Source organism: Tenebrio molitor, chromosome X (genome assembly GCF_963966145.1).
Source record: "Tenebrio molitor chromosome X, icTenMoli1.1, whole genome shotgun sequence".
In the NCBI taxonomy this organism is placed as follows: domain Eukaryota; kingdom Metazoa; phylum Arthropoda; class Insecta; order Coleoptera; family Tenebrionidae; genus Tenebrio; species Tenebrio molitor.
The window spans coordinates 6,595,506-6,615,450 of record NC_091055.1 but is presented as its reverse complement, the minus strand read 5'-3'; the positions used below and the strand labels follow the sequence as shown (position 1 = coordinate 6,615,450).

At 36.3% G+C, this 19,945-nt stretch overlaps 5 protein-coding genes and 1 long non-coding RNA gene across 18 annotated transcripts; 4 read left to right on the top strand and 2 right to left on the bottom strand.

Moving 5' to 3' along the window:
- The first annotated feature begins 206 nt into the window (after positions 1–206).
- LOC138139730 (uncharacterized) lies at positions 207–1,475 on the top strand. Its single transcript, XR_011162362.1, has 2 exons — positions 207–561; positions 612–1,475. It is a non-coding gene; the product is annotated as an uncharacterized lncRNA (long non-coding RNA).
- On the bottom strand, positions 1,030–2,218 carry Unc50 (Unc50 RNA binding protein). Its single transcript, XM_069060162.1, has 5 exons — positions 1,813–2,218; positions 1,697–1,762; positions 1,524–1,644; positions 1,338–1,474; positions 1,030–1,288 (listed from the first exon to the last, which is right to left on the bottom strand). Exons 1-5 carry the CDS (start codon positions 2,003–2,005, stop codon positions 1,050–1,052), a joined length of 756 nt encoding a protein of 251 aa, XP_068916263.1. The 5' UTR covers positions 2,006–2,218; the 3' UTR covers positions 1,030–1,049.
- A 76-nt stretch (positions 2,219–2,294) lies between these two features.
- Tmem63 (transmembrane protein 63) lies at positions 2,295–5,742 on the top strand. The gene is made up of 2 exons (XM_069060148.1): positions 2,295–2,546; positions 2,598–5,742. The coding sequence occupies exon 2, from the start codon at positions 2,610–2,612 to the stop codon at positions 4,836–4,838; it is 2,229 nt and encodes a 742-aa protein (XP_068916249.1). The 5' UTR covers positions 2,295–2,546; positions 2,598–2,609; the 3' UTR covers positions 4,839–5,742.
- A 991-nt stretch (positions 5,743–6,733) lies between these two features.
- SsRbeta (signal sequence receptor beta) lies at positions 6,734–7,691 on the bottom strand. Its single transcript, XM_069060164.1, has 3 exons — positions 7,552–7,691; positions 7,120–7,492; positions 6,734–7,067 (listed from the first exon to the last, which is right to left on the bottom strand). Exons 2-3 carry the CDS (start codon positions 7,489–7,491, stop codon positions 6,864–6,866), a joined length of 576 nt encoding a protein of 191 aa, XP_068916265.1. The 5' UTR covers position 7,492; positions 7,552–7,691; the 3' UTR covers positions 6,734–6,863.
- Positions 7,692–7,724: 33 nt separating this feature from the next.
- LOC138139727 (BLOC-1-related complex subunit 8 homolog) lies at positions 7,725–8,447 on the top strand. Its single transcript, XM_069060169.1, has 3 exons — positions 7,725–7,867; positions 7,916–8,093; positions 8,147–8,447. Exons 1-3 carry the CDS (start codon positions 7,822–7,824, stop codon positions 8,403–8,405), a joined length of 483 nt encoding a protein of 160 aa, XP_068916270.1. The 5' UTR covers positions 7,725–7,821; the 3' UTR covers positions 8,406–8,447.
- Positions 8,448–8,573: 126 nt separating this feature from the next.
- On the top strand, positions 8,574–19,583 carry LOC138139707 (uncharacterized). Of its 13 annotated transcripts, none has more exons than XM_069060129.1 (19): positions 8,575–8,735; positions 9,829–10,065; positions 10,295–10,420; positions 10,493–11,165; positions 11,221–11,520; positions 11,573–11,798; positions 12,025–12,345; positions 12,401–12,584; positions 12,642–12,703; positions 12,755–12,834; positions 13,245–13,451; positions 13,863–13,899; positions 14,207–14,346; positions 14,992–15,130; positions 15,237–15,403; positions 17,205–17,639; positions 18,032–18,364; positions 18,418–18,558; positions 18,766–19,583. In XM_069060129.1, the coding sequence occupies exons 2-19, from the start codon at positions 9,875–9,877 to the stop codon at positions 18,835–18,837; spliced, it is 3,834 nt and encodes a 1,277-aa protein (XP_068916230.1). In that variant the 5' UTR covers positions 8,575–8,735; positions 9,829–9,874; the 3' UTR covers positions 18,838–19,583. The 13 variants fall into 13 exon arrangements, with proteins under 13 accessions (XP_068916240.1, XP_068916230.1, XP_068916232.1 ...); XM_069060131.1 differs by having other exon boundaries at positions 11,218–11,514; XM_069060130.1 differs by having other exon boundaries at positions 11,218–11,520; positions 12,758–12,834.
- The last annotated feature ends 362 nt before the right edge of the window (positions 19,584–19,945 follow it).

Below are 19,945 nucleotides of genomic sequence, written 5' to 3'. Positions count from 1 at the left end.
AAGGACTCGATTATTTTTATTCACTTTATTTGAATGTTCGTTTTCGGATCATGAAATTCACGTTTATAAAAAAATTTAATGGCCTGTTTACAATAACAAAGTTAGGGTCGTTTCCGAGAGAACCGAATAAATTGAACTCGACCGAAATTTACATTTAAACTTTCCATTGACAGCAAAATATGTTTTTTATTTTTGATAACAAGATTTCATTTTTATTTACTTCTCTATTTTTTTTATTGTATTTACCTACGTATTGAAGTTTTCATTTTTTACGATAATCGTCGAGTAATTCGAGCAGTTTCCTTATCACTAATGTAATGTTACTCTTATTTGAAACAAATTCTGTAATATCTGATAAGATGTTGATACTGTGCCATCTATCGTCTTCATTGGTCTTCACTCTATATTGCTATCTGTAACAGGAAAACTCCTGTTTCCGAATTTCCGTTGGTATTTTAAAACTAGATTTATTCCAAGGCGAAATATACTGTCGTAAAAAACGAAAAAAACTGTAACTTGTTTCAGAAAAGTCCGCTGGTTTCTTTTAGTGAAAATGAACAAGTAGCCGGTTACACTTAAAGGTAACATTTAATTTAAAATTGTCCTTGTAGGTTGTGTTCAAACAGTAGCGAGTCTTCTGAAGACGATTCTAACTACTACGTAAAAGGTTATAACATAAATTATGACACCCTCAACTCGAAATCTGATCTTTCAAACTCCGAGTTTTTGAATTCCGTGTTTGAAAAGAGTTTTTCACCAAAAAATAAATCTACTCAAGGATTAGAAAAGGAGACACAAACTGCTCTAAGTCCAGCTGAGATTCGCGATAGATGCAGAATCTCTTATGAGTGCCGTAACAAGATGATGTGCATTGAAGGGCGTCCACTTTCACAAAAAAAGTATTAATTTTTGTACAGAATATTATTTGAAAACGTTTATATTACAGCAGTAGTACGTATAAAAACTGATGTATTAATAAATAACTGTTCATAATAAAATTTATATTCATCAAGAGACTAGATATGCATATTTAGTCCAACAAAACTTTATTAAACAACTCGGTGTTTATAAAAATCCATTAACGCGTGAGTGATATTAAGACCAGCTACTAGACTAATTATATAAAAGATTACAACTATAGGTACTGGCGTCAAAATTAAATGAGTGCGATTCAATATTTGTAGTGAACTATAACCCAAAAATGTAATGAACATGTAATAAAGCACTGCCACCAACCAAAAGGTGTTGCCTAGTAGTCTTGAAATGAACCATTCGTGACTTATCAGTCCTGCAATTCAAGTGTAATTATGTTAATTTACAACACTGAAACATCTTACCATTGTAAAAGAATAACTGAAAGAAATGTAACAATATTAATGGTGGGAAAAAGGCATTTAAATGAACATCAAATGAATATCCCCACTCAACATCTTGCACTTCAGTACTAGGTCTAAAATATTTATTTAAAATGTACCTGAAGAAGAGTTATTAATTTCTAAAAATCTATGGATTTAGTGTATCACCAAAATATAGTAGCTGTTAAAACTCCAACGCCGATACAATCAACAAAAATAACATACAAAAGAAAATTAACAAACTGCCAAAATCTTAGCTTTAACACAATTGCAAAACCAATTGAAGTAACTAAAATTCCATGATTAGCAGCTTTTAATTATTGTGTTTAAAAAATGCTTACTGCAAAGCCAGGCTGCAAATAATACCAAAAATGCTGGATCATCTCTGGCAAACTGCGATTTAGTTTCTGTAACAAGCAATTTTATTGTTGCACTTTAAACAAACGACCGCGCTTACGCTTCCTGTGACGAAAGTTTCTGTACACTTTTTGTGGGGCAATAAACAAATACAACATTTGCCAGAAGGCAAACTCGAAATCCATTTGGTCAAATTTGAACATTCTCCTCAGGTACTTGTACCTCTTAGTGGCCGCCGACATGCAGTCCCGCTGAGTAGACGGCGTAGGCAAGGGGGAATTAATCACACTCATTGCGCTGGGAAAATGTAAATATGTGAAAAACTTAACCTAAAAATCTCCTGTCACAACTGTTTACTGTTGTGACTTCTTTGTGGTATTTGATTCCGCACTAAACTGAAGATGTATACATTGTATTTAACAATAATTTGTGGAGTCGCTTCGAAAGAAAAATATCAAAATTTTCGGGTTCGCAATTAGATAAAATCAAGATTACCAACCGCGAGATACGTCAATGTTTGGAATGTCAACTTTGGTGAATACAGTTACGTCACGTTTTTTTTCTATGATTACTCACACACAGTGATAGTAATCTCACCAGAAAGTGATGGAATGATTTGACGGTATTTACGCAATCGTCGCAATCACGTAATTTTAGGATTATTCGCGTGTGGTGTGTACACACACAGATTACATATTGTAATCTTGTCAATGTGTCAGATGAGTTCAGTAGAAGTTAGAAGTTGTCGATGGTGGTGTCAGTGGTTACATGTGACAGCATTAGCATATTAGTGTCTGAAGGTTTCTTCGCACTTTCAACTAGGGCAGTTTTTATGTAAGTAAGGACAAGGAACTTCTTAGGCGCTCATAATATCGTTTTCTTTAGATAAGCTCGAGAATGGTAGAAACGCGTCCATTTGGATCCCTCAACAATGACACTTGTTTGACAACAAGACGCGCAAATGCCACCAAGATTAGCAATGTCTACGAAGGCATCCCTGAAACTATTCTACTAAATGTTATTTGTTGGGTCATATTGATACTCCTCTTTGCCATATTGAGGAACAGAGCATGGGATTATGGGAGACTGGCCTTGGTGCACACAGAAAAGTGGACACAGTTGTTTTACAAAAATACAGATGATGCAGTTGCTGTTGAAGAATCAAGCGCTGACGTTTCTTTAATTCCTGACACAGGGTGCATGTGGTTTCCTTCAATTTTTAAGATAAGTAGAGAGAGAATATTTATTCGATGTGGTGCTGATGCCTCACATTACTTGTCATTTCAAGAACAGTTACTATTATTAATGACTACAATTACTATATTTGCCTTATGTGTCATTTTACCTATAAATTTCCAAGGCACCTTGCAAGGAGATAAAACTACTTTTGGTCACACTACTGTCAGTAATTTAGATCCTAATTCAAACTGGTTATGGGTACATGTTGTTGCTAGCTTTTGTTTTGTACCATTAACTGTATTAATTATGCGTAAGTGTTCAGGGAGGATTCCCAGCGCTACCGCATTAACGTCGCGCACCATAATGATTACCCATATTTCACATGCTCACAGAAATGCAGAGGATATCAAAAATTATTTCACTGTTAGATATCCAGAAATTGAGATCAAAGACATCCAGATTGCTTATCGTGTGAAAAAATTAACAAAATTGGAAAAACAACGCGAAATCACACTTGAAGCTAAGATGTATTGCATTTTGAATCACAAACCTGATCTGAAAGTACAAACTCGCGGCTGCATCGTTTGTTGTCCGTGGAAAACCAAAAACGCTTTGGAGTATTACACACAAGAGGAAGCACAACTTAGAGATTTAGTTGTGGCTGAGAGGAGGAAGGTGTTGGAAAATCCCCTCGGGATAGCTTTTTTGACACTCAGTTCAGAAGAGAGTGCCCATCACGTTATTAATTCGTTTACGCCTGGATCGCATAGGCATTGGTTAATAACCAAAGCGCCGTCACCAGCCGATATTAATTGGGAAAACTTGGAAATTTCCTATAGAAATTGGTACTCAAAAGCAATCTTAATCAACGTTATTCTATTTCTGGTGTTATTTTTCCTAACAACTCCAGTGATGGTTGTTAACATATTCAACACTCTGACTTCAGCACAAGAAACTTTCATCAGAAACCTGAGTCCTATGCTTTCAGACTTCCTTCCAACTCTCCTATTCTTGTCGATGTCTGCTTTAATGCCGGTCTTAGTTGCTTATTCAGACGAATGGATGTCACATTGGACCAAATCTAAGCAAAATCATGCGACAATGCACAAAACTTTCTTCTTTCTCCTCTTTATGGTCTTAATTCTTCCATCTTTGGGCCTAACAAGTGCACAAGCTTTCGTTCTTTGGTCTTTAGAAACCGGAAACTTATCTCTACATTGGGAATGTGTATTCCTAGCTGATAAAGGTGCCTTTTTCGTTAACTACGTCATAACGTCAGCTTTGATCGGGACCGCTTTGGAACTGTTAAGATTTCCAGAGCTTGCCATGTATGTATTTAGATTACTCCGCATAAAATCGGAAGCCGAAAAGACGAGCATTCGCAAGGAAATCCTGTCGGAATTTCCTTTCGGCATCCATTACGCTTGGTCGCTTCTCATATTTACCATCAGCACAGTTTATAGCCTCACTTGTCCTTTGATCACACCATTCGGTTTACTCTATTTGTGTTTGAAACATTTTGTTGATAAATACAACATTTATTACGTTTATAGACCCATAACGATGTGCGGGGAAGGTCAGCAAATACACGCAGATGCCGTTAGAATGGTGCGAGTCGCGATACTGCTCTTACAGTTGATCATGGCGGCTTTTTCTTTCATCAGAGGCGCACTAAGTCTGATGTCTTCCATCAGTTTTATCTGTTTCATCGTATCTGTGGCATTCTTCTTCTTCTTGAGTCCATTCCCGTCGTGCAGGCCAGTGCCGGCGAACATTTCCAATTTACCAGAAATCAGCGAACAGTACACGGCACCGGTGCTGCTCAGTTCGCAAAACATTGAACAAGGGGACGAGTGTGTCATCTCGTCGCCGTCGTCCTACGGATCATCTAATATTAACGATATTGGTGTTCGATTAATGTCTGAGATTGGTTCTTCTGTCGCATAAATTTCATTTCTTGTTTGGGCATGGCTGTGACTATTTAGGTGATATGGTAATACTGAAGTTAATTACAATTTTTTTACACTACGAAATGAATTGTGAAATTAATTTGTTTAAAAGCAATTTCATAAACGTACATTGCACTAATAAATACTTAATACGAAATTCTGTATGTAAACTGTGTAATTCTCGTAGACTAATTATGTGATAATTTTTCTAATCTTAATAGTATTGACTCATACATACAGTGTATGAAAACAACCACACTATGCTAACTTGGGAATCATAGACTTGAACAGAATAGTCTCGAGATACTACTTTTTCGTTGAAAAACTGGTTTTACAAGATGGATGCCCAAACTGCTTTAGCACTGGTATTGGATCCGTTTGTTTTTAATGATAACACTGGCATACCTTCTTTAACATTTCTCCTTATTTCTCAGACAAATACTCAATTGTTTATTTATCAAATCTAGAGATAATGTTGGTTGAACTAACAATAAAAAATTATAGTCTCTATGTTAGCATTAAAACGGTGTAAACACTGCTCGGCAAGGAAAAATTGCCCATTGTTTTGTAACAAACAATCAAAAAAGTCTGTGATCGAAAAGTTAGTAAAAAAGTGAGATGAGTTTGTAAAGCACTGTATTTCGTAAATTCATATCTAATTCATTTTTAATATTTATATCCATTTTAAACATAATTTTAAGTTAATTCATTTCCTAGTCTGCTTTGTCAGTTGTGTTGAAAAATCTGATCAACTTTACTGGTGATACACAACAGATATATAGATGTCTATTTTGTATACATTATAATATATATTTTAAATCTGTTGCATGGTGAAATATTATTTAGAGCTTTGTTGTAGATTGTTATGATACTAGATTTTTCAATAAAATGTTTAATAGTGAGATGGTTTTTATTTGTTTTGTGGGAACATTCCGGAACAGAAAAATGATTTAAAATGATCGAAAGTACGAAAAAAATTAATTGTTCTGTGTGAAGCAAAACCAGATAATGAAAATTCATTCGACGATTAGTGACATTTCTTTGTTGGTTTACCACAAAGACAATGAAATAGTTAAAGAAAGATGGAGTTGTCATCAAATTGAAAGTTCACCAATCCCAACTATAACAAGAGAATTTGCTGTTATAAATCACTGAAAACAATAGTTTTCTCTCTCCGGGTTCAGTGCTCAGTAAAATTTGAGCCAATACCAGCCAACGTTATGGAGAGGAATTGCCTTTCAAAACTTGGTAGGTACTCATGAAGCTGAATGTGACACGTTAATTATCCCGTTGATAAGTTTCCTCTTCGTAATACTCAATTCAACACGTGAATGACCCCACAATAAACGCAAGAAGATATTTTTTTATAACTTACAGGAGTTCCAAGTTTGTCAGTTCTACGTCTACCCAAAGCCGTCTCTGTTAAATACTTAAATAGAGACGGCTTTGGTCTACCACAATTAAGGTTACCACCAGATTTAGACGGTTGGATTAAGGGATATGCCGCCTCTCTCGGATCATCACTAATCCCAAAACAGTAAAATTGACAGTAATGACATTTCCGATAAGAATTTAAGTTACTTCTTTTTTTTCATACATGCTTATTTTATCTCCCTTTTTTGTTTAAAGCTTGTCAGAATGCTTTTTATTAATCTTTACAATCATGTTGAATATAATTTTAAGTTATGTAATTTCAGGTGATTATTTCCTAGTCTGTTACGTCAAAAAATCTGATGTATTATACTGATTGTACCAAACAAATATGTCGATTTTGTGTCAATTTCAATAAATAACTGAAATCCGTTGCAATAAAAATTAGATTATAGTAGGTTTTTCAATAAAATGTTTAGGAATAATGAAATGGTATTTATTTGCTTCATAGAAAGACCAGAATTGTGAAAAAGGGTTTTATTAATAAAAATTACAACAATTATAAATTACTTGGAAGTATTCTAAATGAAACAACTTGTTCTCTGTGTGAAAAAACAAAATCAGAAAAGGAATCAGAAAATTAATTCCATGATTAATGACTTTTCTTTGTTGGTTTGACCAGTTTCTCATATTTGCTCTTGCTGCCATACCACAAAGCTAATGGAATAGCTAAAGATGGAGTTGTCATCAAAGTGAAAGCTAACCAGTCCCAACTATGAGAAGAGAATTTTTTATCATAGTCCCGGAAAGCAATAATTCCACCCTCTCCTGGTTCTGTGCTCAGTGAAACTTGGACCTGTACCAGTCAAAATTATTCTCATGAAAAAGAACTGCCTCTCAAAACTTACCACAGAAGAATCAGCATTTTTGTATGTGGCCTCAGCACTGGTAAAGTTGAAGTAACCATATCTTTTTGGCCTCACAACCACAACATGTGACACATTAGTTTGTGGCGAAATTCTGTCAAATCTTGCTGATAAGTGTCCCCCAACAACATCAAAGGCCTCAGGGTGGAAACCATTATCTACCAGTTGGACCCCAACAGCTGCTGCTGTCCCAACATTATATAATGTGTATTTCACTTCAATGTCCTTATTTTCTACTAAATATTTGTTTAAAATCTGCTTAGAAACTAACAGTCGCGGGCCTACTTCTTCTTCTGGATTGCAGGAAACCACAACCAGGACTGCTACAAAAACTGTGGCTAGTGCTTTAAACATCCTGCAAATTACAATAATATGAATGAAAGTGATCACTTTTGGACATTTTATAACACTAACTTGGCTGAAATAACTACTAAGAGGGTCACAAAGTTACTGATTTATGAAAAGCACGATAAACATTTAACCTCCTGTCGACAACTAAACCTACTCGACAACTTGATCTTAAAGTGAAAGCGCCACGCGGAGCCACGCGTAAAGCCACGTCCAACTCGTCATTTGACAGGTGTGGTGCGGCTCTGTAACCACTTCCAATATTTATTGGTATCTGATCTGTCAAAACATAAATAATGTAAGACAGAAAGTGAAAAAGGAGCAAAAATTGCCACGATGGCTTTCAACGGCGACTCTGACTTGGAAGTCAAAGTTCGAAAAGGTACATATTCAAAATTTCATTATCTCAAACCTAAAATAATTGCTTCAGCTACAGAACGGATATCAGAAAACATGCATATAGTGGCAAATGAACCATCTCTAGCCTTCTACAGATTGCAAGAACATGTCAGAAAAGCACTGAATCCAATGGTAGATAGAAGAGTAGATGTTAACAATTTACATCAAGAGTTGCAAGGCCACTGTTATGATATAGAATATGCTGTGAGGTCAGTTATGGACAATGGCAGAATAACAGTGATACATTTTTTTTTCATTGCAGCGCTATAAAGTCAATGAGTAAAGCAGAGGACAGTTTTAAGAACATCCAAGATAATTTAAAGAATGCCATTTTCTTAAAACAGCAACTGAAATATGAAGAGTCCCGTAAAAAAAAAGCTGATGGGAATTCTGTATATAAAAGACTTTCTGCACATATTACACTTGATCTACCTGAATTACCGGAATTATCTGACGTCGTCAGAGAGACAGCAAACAGAGTTGAAAGTATGATGTCTAAAGCTACACATTCATCCAACTGATGTATCTCATTTTATATGAAAGTAATAAAAGTTTTTACACTCCGTTCGTATTTGCGTGAAGTTTGTAATTCTTGTTCGTTACAGATTGTAATTCTTTCATGTAATAAGTCAATAAATTAATGCGGTAGCGATTGGTTTTTGAATAGTGGTCGTGCGATTTTTAGTTCTATTTTGTTATCAGGTTGGCATGACCGTTGTGGTGTTTTATTCAGTGTCAGTTCTCGTTTCTTTAAGGTATTTGCTATTTACTCGTAAAATGTTGTTGAAAATTGAAGAGTTAACGTCAAACAAAGTATTATTCGCTCATCAAGCCACCAAAGATCCTTAAAGGTAACCTAAAATGTGTGTACAATTATTTAATTAACCTAAATCGTACTGCTGTCACTTATGCAGTGGCGTACGATAATGTTTCCATCTAAATATCAGAAAATCTGATAGTTGTTTAATTTAATTAAACCTCCTAGTGTTCGCATTTGCTGATTTAAATCAGACAAGTTTTTATTATTTATTTTTCGTCGTTTTGCTTGCTGTAATATATTAATTTTTGCTTATTCGATTTATAATTTTTTATCTCCGCGTGATAATTTTATAATCGGATGAAATACGGTGTACAACATTGAAATCACATCGATGTATTAATGTTATAATAATGAGACATGCGTTCAATAATTTTACCATTGACTAAACATATTGCGACGTCGCGAAACTAGCGCATGGCGTCGGTTCTTATTTAAAATTGTGAAAATACAGACAAAGGGTAAATGTAATTCCGTGTGTGAATCAAAACCGAATAAGAAAGCCGCATTTACGATAGTGTCGATCCGTAAAGTATTTAAAGGTTGTTCCTGTTATATAATAAATTTTCTGCGCCGCTTGTTCAAATATTGATTTTGGGTTGGAACTGCTCAGTTGTGAGAAATTGTATCCTGGATTTTCATCACCGCGAGTATTTGACGGCATGTAAATATGAAAAGTATCACGTTAAGCTTGATAAAAGATCGTGAAATATAATCCTTTTTTAAAAAATAAACGCTAAATTCTGTTGAAACAGTTGAAAAAACACCGCATAGGTAACTATGACGAGTAGGCAATAGTGATTTCTAAAATTCGTGTTTTAGGTGGTCTATTTTTAAATAAACGTGCACATTTAAAAATTTTGTTACCAAGTACCGCATGCTTCTGTTAATTTTTTGCATATGATTTGGCGGAAGTAAATAATTGAAATTCTATCCGAGTGGTAACAACAACAAAGTGCTTCTCGGTTGTGATGATTCATTTACTTCCCCTTCATTTTGGCCGCATTTAAATTATCACAAGGGGAAAAGGGGTGTTTCCTTGATGATTCGCTTGTTCTTGTTTTGTTTTCCTTGAGTTCAGTCGTTGTGCTTTAAAAAGTTATAAATAAAATGGCAATAATCCGTAGGTTTATTGAGAGACGTTAAATCAATGGAAATTTTATTTAAGTAGCAATGACAAGTTTGACTCTCACGTTAGATAATGTGGATGTAAGTGAAAATACCGAACAAATTAGCAAATTATTCCCAAAGTGTCGACCAAGAAGTGATATTAATCTTAATCCAATAATTGCGCCGGGACATGAAAATGACTGTACAGAAAACACTGCGAATACTGTCATGAATATCGACAGTGACAATGACAGGTAATAATCCCAATAATCTCATTGAACAAGCTGTATCGAGCACATATTAGCCCATTGTGCAAAATTTGAACGGTCCTACAACTCGATATTTAACTGGTGATCTGGTCTTGACAGTTACTTTGTTGATAAATTGCTTTCGATTTGTGTACACCGTCAATGGTCGGACATTCTTAAAAAAAAATCGCGATATGTACTTGTACATAATTTCTGACTAGAATTGGTTTGTCAGATGGGTGGCCGATAGCACCTGTAACATCACTAGAGATAATGTGAGTCAACTGCACTCCACTGATGACGAAGATGTTATAATAGAACGTGAACACACGGGAGGAACGTATAAATTACGCGATTCCAGGTAGATCATTTGCGTGTGCGATTATTGTTATTGCCGGGGTTGAAGTCGCCGCTTGAATTGGTGTATTTTTAGGATAATCGAAATTGCCGGTGGTAGAGAATTGTTTTCCCAAAGTCGCAGTAAAGCGGTGAGAAAATCGCGAAATTCAACCGTGGGTGAAGATGGTGAAAAGAAAATACAAAAATCACCAATGAGACAAGGCGTTTGGGAGTTACGGGGACGCAGTAATGAGGCTAAAAAATTGAAAAACTCGCGGGAATACACCGAAACTGTTTTCTCGTCGGAAGTCTGTTCCGTCACACACCAGCAGAATGAAAAACAGAGAGAACCCACCGATATTGAGAATAAAGTGTCCAGTCCTATGACCATGACGTTTCCAGGAGAAGTGGTCGTTTTCGACGATATCGGAGAAAATTGGCACATAGACGAGAATAAAAGAATCGACAATGAACAACATTCCAATCACACTGCCACAAATCTATTCAATTCGAGCGACACCGATAGCGAAAAAGTTACCAAAGTCATAGGAAATCTGCCGATTGCTGTCTACGAAGGTTCACCGCGTAGATACGGCCCCAGACAAATGGAAACCAACTTCTCGCACCCGCAACTTCCTAGTGCACAGAGTTTATTAGCTTCTCCAAGTGTTTATCCCCCCAGACCGGGTTTTCCTCAGCGAGTAGTTTTCACACCTAGTCCTAACGAAAATGAAGTCAGTCCCACTGCTGAAAACAACGTGTTTAACGTGAGTGATAACTAACTCCACTTCCGCTCACGATACTAACGAGTTCCCCCAGAAGAAGACGTCACCCCCTCCGACGACCACCACCAGTACGACAACATCCACGTTCGACTATTTGTACGAATTTTCCGAAACTAGAAAGGTGTTGGAGGAATTTTTCAAGTGTCCACCGCCAGACGAAGAGAACCGATTGGAAGTCGAGTTTCAAGATTTGGAATACGAATTGAGACGTCAAGGAGGCGACTCCGGGAATTCCTACGTCGGACAAAGATTAGCCAAAGGGCGAGAACAAGGCGATTTCTGTATGCGAATCGATTCGCCGAGGAAATGTTTCAACAATCCAGTAACAAATGTACAAGTCTGTGCCAAAGTCGACTCCAAAATTGACCCATGTAATTCGTTGTTTTCAGGATCAAGACATGACAGAATATGAAAATAACTTTTTAGATCTCTCTATAGGTACAGGTTCGAGTGGTGATTTGGGCGAAACTGAAGTCGGATTGCAAGTGGGACACAGTAGAAATTTCACCTTATCGCCAGAAACTACCGATTGCGATTCGAACTGTGGTGATTTAGATAGTGAAGTATCATTAATGTTAATGGAAAATGATTTGGGACCTTCTAGTGGCCTGCTAGGTGAGTCTCTCGTTTTACCGTCGCGGAAAAATGTATTCAGAAAAAAAAATTGTTACGTGCTTCTTGTTATTCTTCACTAGTCATTAAAAAGTTCGCTGTCGTCTCCTTTATGTCGGGAATATTTGTCCGCGTTTGTTTACTGTGCACTGTACACACTCCCTTCGGTGTTTATCCTGCACAACAACACAAATAAAACGCATCACGATTAAGAGACCGTCATTTCCAGGATCAAATACAGACTTAGCAATTCCAAGTGATTCATTACGCTTATACTCTAGTATGCCTGTTCTTGAGGATGGCTTGTCGTCAGGTCACGCGAGTGACACTGACAATAATAATCCAACGGTAATGCTCATGAAACGACAGATCACCGAAATTGAACGGGAAATCAATCAAGGGATTTGTAAATCAAAACAAGGCAATAACAAAAGTCAGGAAAACGGACTGTCGCCTAATGAAGATTGCGTTAACGTTTCACCCAACGACGTGAACGGTTGCATTAATAACTTCGAAGATCCGCACATTCTGCCCCAGATGGACTCTCTAGGTATAGATGATGCTTTTTGTATTTTTCTGTGAGCAAAAGGACAATTTTTCCGTAGAAAAAACACCGCCACCTCCAGCACCCGCACCGCATCGCCTTTTGCAAAATGAAAAATCTAACGATGTGGAAGCAGCCATTAAAGATATTAGATTGACGTTGCAAAGAACAAAAACGCTACCCCTGAAGTGTCATCCCAAGGAGGAGCACGAAGAAAACGCGGTTAGCCCGATTTGGGTGCCGAGGTAACGTTCGGTGTTTATCCGTCGCGATTGTTTATTGTGTGCTTTCTTTCTTTTAAGACAAAGGGGGATGTCAGCTGCCAGTGGCGACTCGGACAGAAAAGTTAACAGCGGAGAAGAAGGTAGAAACGATATTTTTCGTCAAGTTTTATCACTGTTTAAATATTTTCCAGAAGAGAACGACACGGATTTGGAAACTGACAGGCTGTTAGGTCAACAGAGAACCGACGATCAAGGTTTCTACGACGAGAAGGTAAATTTTGTTTGGGATTAATCGATGCGGATAAACAGTCGTTTCTTGGTCCGTCAGAATTTTATTGTAAACAGATAAATTACCTCATTTTATTGTTATTGTTTAGTTAAAAATTGTTCACATACAGGTCGGTACAAATCTAGTTTTTTTTATTGCCACCGTAGATTAATTTAAGATATTGAACGTGTTCTTTCTACAAACTTTTCTCTTAGTTTACACGTCTCAAAGTAGCGAGGAAAATCCTGTCTTACAGATCCAGTGATGTGCATGAGAATATTTAACTTTTTTTTTTTGCAACAGAACTAGGTTAGGAAAATGTGGTGATGGTCATAGTAAAGTAACGTTTAACCGAGTTAATTAGCTGAATTTTTACGAGCATATCCCTTAACCGAATGTGTTTATATTGGTAGGGTTGGAGAAAACCTAAAAGTCGGACAATAATGCCTTCACATAGTCTTTCCAATCCCAAACAAATGTTAATGGATGAAGGAACATTACCCCTTGTTCCTACTGAACCACCTCAAATTTCAAACCCTTCCTCACCCACAGCTGTATCTGAAAAAAGCCAATCGCCCCAAAGTCAGAAGGGATCCATATCGTCAAGTAAAATTAAAAAGGTGTGAGCCTGGCATGTATAGATCCTACTAGAATAGTTTTAGCTTTGTACAAAGTTTCTTTTTCATTTATGACATTTAAGTCGATTCAATTGACATTTCCCCGTAATGACTTGCAGATAGATTCCTAACAATAGTCACACACTAACTCTCAACAATGATCTGCGTTAGATGCATGCGATGCGATGTACCAAATACTTTGACGATTCAACGCGTCGATCGTCCGAAAAAGTATTTTTTACAACGCTTAGTCGATTCTTATATTATTTAAATGAGATAAATTGAATGGAAGAAGCTACATATTGCATCCCTGGTTCATGCTTAATTGACTTGTAAATATGCATTTGCAGTTTGATTTCAGCAAGCCATATCATTTTAATTATAAAATATTTCTAAAGGCATCTTTATTTTCAGGAGAAAGACAGTAAAAAGAAAGGGAGAAACAAAGAAGGTAAGTATCTTATTTTGGTCTACTTTAGTTACTATAAAATAACTACTTTATTTAACTTGCAATACATTTGGAATTTTATGGTAAGTTAAAAATAAGTGGGACGACACAAACAAAAATCATAACATTCCGTGATCAGGATAATCCAAGTCTTTACACGCCTAAGTGCCGATTCATCAAAAAATTGTGTATTTAGGTTTGTATCGATTTGGTAGACGAGTATAGCGACATCTATGAACCGTGATTTTGTTTTTTATATTTAAACAGATGTGGAATATGTGTTTTGCTGCATATGGAAATTCTTTTCCAGATGTTATTCAACGATCAGTATTAATAGAAGGAGTTCTATTTCGAGCGCGATATTTGGGTTCTACACAACTAGTTTGTGAGGGTCAACCCACAAAAACCACAAGGATGATGCAAGCGGAAGAGGCGGTATCACGAATTAAGGTAATGCATGCCACAACTTTGAAGATCCCTTTGAGAATCTGTATGCACTTACGATTAATAAAATCGTTCGATCCAACATCGTAAGATTGACGTGTACATTTTCATTTGCATAAAAGAAAAAAGTAATATTGAAAGAAATAATGAAAGGCATGAAAACGGCATGTCTTTAGAAAACCAGCACGGATGGATCTCTATTTTATCCTCTTGTAAAATATTTAGTTATAATAGTGGGTGACGTGATGGAAATTATGGCGAGTATAAGAGTATAGGTTTGTCACATGACCCCTTCCCCCACTCTCGACTTCGCAGTGCCGTTGTGCACGCTTAATGTGCTCTATTTGGTTGGTTGCCTGCTACATGTCTGATACTTGGATTTCACATTGTCGCACTCCCTTCTATCCGTTTATGCTTTGGATGTTCTCTTATTAAAGTGTACATAGACAACTGCACTTGTGTAAGGTCATTATGTGAGTTTTATCTCTCTTGTATGTTGTTTTTATTACCATAATGGCCCTATATGTTTATATATTTGCCCAACTCTTTCTGTTGTTAGAAATAGAATAAGAGTAGTAACACTGCGAAATCAGATTAATTGTGCGTGAAAATCATATTAAGTGTGGCACAGATGACAGGGTAAACTTGCAGGAGGCATCCAACCAAATGATACAAAATTATGGGCACCAATATGACCCGAACATTCCTGAAAGCGCTAGTTTTGACGATGAGCCTGCAGTTGAACCAGAACCGCAACAAATTTCTGAAACTGCCGTGCAGCCTGTATCGGGTGAGCTTTTCCAAACATTGCTATTTTGTATAAATCGATGTTTCTTCGTAATTAACTCGCATAACAAATTCGACAAAATTGCAATGTTTGAAAAGTCATTCTGTAGGAGCTCGAGTCTTCAATCCGAATACGTTACCATTGGGAGTGGGCGCTACTGGAACAGTTTTTCGTCTGCATTTTCTTGGTTCGGTTGAGGTGGATGAGGAAGGGGGTCGAAAACGACGCAAACGACTCAAGAAAAATATGGTCGAAGTCGCAGTTACAAAAATTAAGGTCTGTTGAAGCACATTTTTTTACGTTTGATGTGTCGATTTTATGTAAATGAAAATTCCTTACGACCAGTACAAATCGTTCAAAATGCATGCCAATACGTAGACTGATACACGTTTCATTTTAATAATCATTGTCAAAATCGACGACCGACGATTCCTTCACACTGGTTTGTATAAATTGGCCGGCCTTAACTCTGTCTGTCTGTCTTTTTGCCAACATACTAACAAATTTTTATCTTTCAATGCTGCTTACCTGGGTACCTTAGGCACTGGTAAGTCGAAAACACTACACCTATTTTCAAACAAGACAAAACTGCGACTGCTACGTACAGATTGTATCACACAGCGTAACACAACGAGCGTCCAAAAAAATTAATGTCATAAGAAAACTAGGTTTTTCTGACCCCCATTATATAACAAATGAGACCTTCAAGAAAATGTACTTGAACTTGATAGTTCCTAAAACTCTTTACAACTGCTACTCCTCAAATTAATTCAAATAATCAAAACTAAATTAATACATAACGGGTGTTTTTTAAATTTTGGCGTTGAAGAGTTGATTGTGAATGCACTTTACGGATCGCGGATCAGCTGTTTAAATGTTACGCTTTTACACGAGTGGTGCTTTCTCAATCGCCTTTTTAACATCAACTTCGACGCCAAATATTAAAAAACACCTTTATAGTCTGTATTTTTTTTTAAACGAACAGCCGATTTAGATTTTTTTCTTTGCGTAAATGGCGTTAAATAAATTTTTACCTGTGATATCCAGACACTGGACAAACTAAAATGGAAATTAATCGAATTAGATGATTTTACAACTAATCAATATGAAACCTGTGTCACGTGAGATTAAATGTCATCATATGTCAGTTGCGTTGACATCTGTCATCACAAAAGTGAGACCACTTCGGCTGACTTCGTTCGACGCTCGAATCGAGGGAAATTTAATAATTTGACTGCTTGAATAAGTCTTTACGGCGTTAAGTACAGATTTTATCTCTTATACTACCGAGAAAAACAAGAAAAACTAAAATACATATGATGTAAAATTAGTATACATAAAACTCACAAAAACTCAACTAAACAACATCAATTATAGATATTTTCATATTTGATGGCGGAAACAAGACTGAGAAATGTCACAAAATTGTATTGTCAGTGTCAAATTTCACAAAGACGTTCGTGATTTCGACAGAAATGCAGCAGATTGGCAATAAGAAAATTATTCATGGTCAAACTTGAGAAATTATTTGTAATACGTTTGATTATATGGGAATAATTTTTCTTTAGTCAGTTGCAGTATTTAACGTAATGGATCTAGTTTAAGGGAATAAGTGTATTTGTTATAAAACGGGTTTTTTAATGCTATTTTTTCTAATTTGCATGTTTTTACAAATAAAATCAATTTAGGGAATTTTGTGACAGTTGGTGACATTTTTATTTCAAAGTTGATATGTATTAAAGTAAAAATTTTAATGCAAATCTAGACTAAACTTAATTGTCATTTTTCGCAAGTGAAATTGCAATTAAAGACGAATTATCCAGAAATACGGCAAATAGCAGAGAATACCACAGTAAATTTGCTGCCGGAAATGTGTGTTACCAACTGAAAAAAGTTTCCAGATTTCGGATGTGTTAATGGTTTTCAAACTGAATGCGTTCACAGCTTTGTTAAAACAGCAAATTAGAAAAAAGTACGTTACGTGACGGTGTTACTTTCTTGTTACGTAACAGTCACACGTTGGGTTTGGTCGTCGAAAGTACCTGTTTCAATTTTACTTTTTTTTTTTTTTTAATAGGCGCCCGATGGTGAAACACAGCCAAGCACCGAAGTCGATTTGTTTATATCGACCGAAAAGATAATGGTTTTGAATACGGATTTGAAAGAAATAATGATGGATCACGCTTTGCGAACGATTTCTTACATTGCCGACATTGGCGATTTAGTAGTATTAATGGCCCGTAGACGATTCGTTCCCCATGAAATGGAAGACGCCCCAAAAATAAATAGGACACCAAAAATGATTTGCCACGTTTTCGAAAGTGAAGAAGCCCAATTCATTGCTCAATCAATAGGCCAAGCTTTCCAAGTGGCTTACATGGAATTCTTGAAAGCAAACGGCATCGAAGATCACAGTTTCGTTAAAGAGATGGACTATCAGGAGGTACTCAACTCGCAAGAGATTTTCGGAGACGAACTCCAAATGTTTGCCAAGAAAGAAATGCAAAAAGAGGTATCTACAGAACTGGCGCCGGTGATTTGTCTCGGTCGATCAATTTTTTAAGACAAAGTACGATCAAAAAGTTGGGTCCTGGGTTGACACACGTTCGTAACAATCTTGTTTTTATCGGTTTTGACTTTCAAAAGACAGAACCAAGCCAGCTTAGGCAACGTTGACAGCGCCGGGGAACTGTTTACGTTCGCGTGAAACAACGTAACAGCTCTATTAAAAGATATTTTTAAGTATCTGAAAGCATAAACTATTGGTCCACTTGTTTTTGACTTGACAGTTAAAGTCGTGTGGATCAATCTACGAGTGAACTGTACTTTTTCGTGGCCAACTGGAGTCCTAAATTTTTTTGATCGTGTGTTATAACGTTTTTAAATTTTCATGTTTCCGTTCAGGTGGTGGTGCCCAAGGCCAAGGGCGAAATTTTGGGCGTGGTGATCGTGGAATCCGGTTGGGGCTCCATGTTGCCGACCGTCGTGATTGCGAACCTAGCTCCGGCCGGAGCAGCCGCGCGTTGCGGTCAACTCAACATCGGCGATCAGATAATCGCTATCAATGGAGTCAGTCTTGTCGGCCTTCCGTTGTCTACATGTCAGAATTACATTAAGAACTCAAAAAATCAGACTGTCGTAAAATTAACTGTCGTTCCTTGTGCCCCCGTAGTTGAAGTTAAAATTAAGAGACCAGATACAAAGTATCAATTAGGCTTCAGTGTTCAAAACGGAGTTGTAAGTGGGCTTTTTCGTTTTCTCGAGAGTACGTCTCTGACGAACGTTTGTAGATATGCAGCTTATTAAGAGGTGGCATTGCGGAGAGAGGAGGCGTTCGAGTTGGACATCGGATAATCGAAATCAACAACCAGAGCGTTGTAGCAGTTCCACATGAAAAAATCGTAAATCTGCTGGCAACATCTGTAGGTGAAGTAAGTATCACTACTTTAAACGCGTGAGTCACGAAATTAATCAAACTGTGGGTCTAAACAGGAATTGTAAATCTTGTCGATTGTTGTTAATCTCTAAGGTGTCGTTTAATGTTTGGAGTTTAGAGAGACGCATGCTCGGTGTTCGTTTTGTGAATCGCTGTCGAGTTTGAAAGTTTTGAAACGGTTACTGATTCGAATTATTTCCAGATCCTAATGAAGACGATGCCGACGTCAATGTTCCGGTTGTTGACCGGCCAGGAGAATCCTGTGTACATCTAGTTTGAACAAATTGAAGGTCAGAAAGTGCCTACTCGTAGTTGATATGAACTGTCCTTGGGAATTGTTTTAAGTTTGATCGTGCTTGAGTCGCAGATCAATATATTTTTTATTGTTAGTATAAGTTCTACAGACTGAAGACAATACAAGCAAAGACCTGCGCTCTGCACAATGCGCTGAGCTTTCGTGATAGATCATATCTGCTTTGTCGCATACCCTCTATTTATTTGTTGTGAATGTGAAGAGCATAAACCAAAGACTGGTTGGTTTAACAGAATATATCATGACCATAAATTATTTACGGCACAGTTGAACGTTGCATTATGTAATTTGTGGAGGTGACGTATCCTGGATGTGACCTGTATATTGTTTATTAAAAAATATTCAATTTACCCAACCTTCTAAACAATGCTGGCTCAAAATCAATGTAGCACTATCTAGTCAGCATCATAGGTATTATTTATCTGTGTCTGTTTCATTTTTTATAGTGTAGTAGACCATCTCTTCCAATGAAAGATGCTTCAATTTTCTTGCTTGTTAAAGAAGGTCTATTACTGTAATAATAATTACATAATTCTATATTTGAATATACTGTAAAAATATTTATTTTTTAGTTTTAAGCTTGTTTTAGTTTCTTAAAAATGATACTCGTATTTTTTGTACAATTAGGTACTGTTATTTATCTGTGACTTTAAGTAAGTACATTTTGAATATTCGTTTATATGTTATTAAATGGAATTCAATATTTATTTATTTTTTTATTTAAATACATATATAATTACCGCCTAGTCCTATTTAAATTTATAACAGATCTGACCATATCAAAGACTAATCACAAATTTAATTATTTCATTTTATAATTGTAATAATTTCGTCATCATATAACGCGATTAACTTACATATAAGAAATAAATATGTACAAATAACTATTCAATTGGTGTTTAATTTTTCATTGATTCCAACAATTGAAGAATGACATTTCGGGAATGTTGAGGGATTACCAAGTGTTTTTTTGCAAAGTGTTTATTATGTAAAAAGCCTTACATACCTTTATTTACATCAAACTACATATCCATCTTTCAAGTGCAACTAAGCATGGAATATTTGTTTT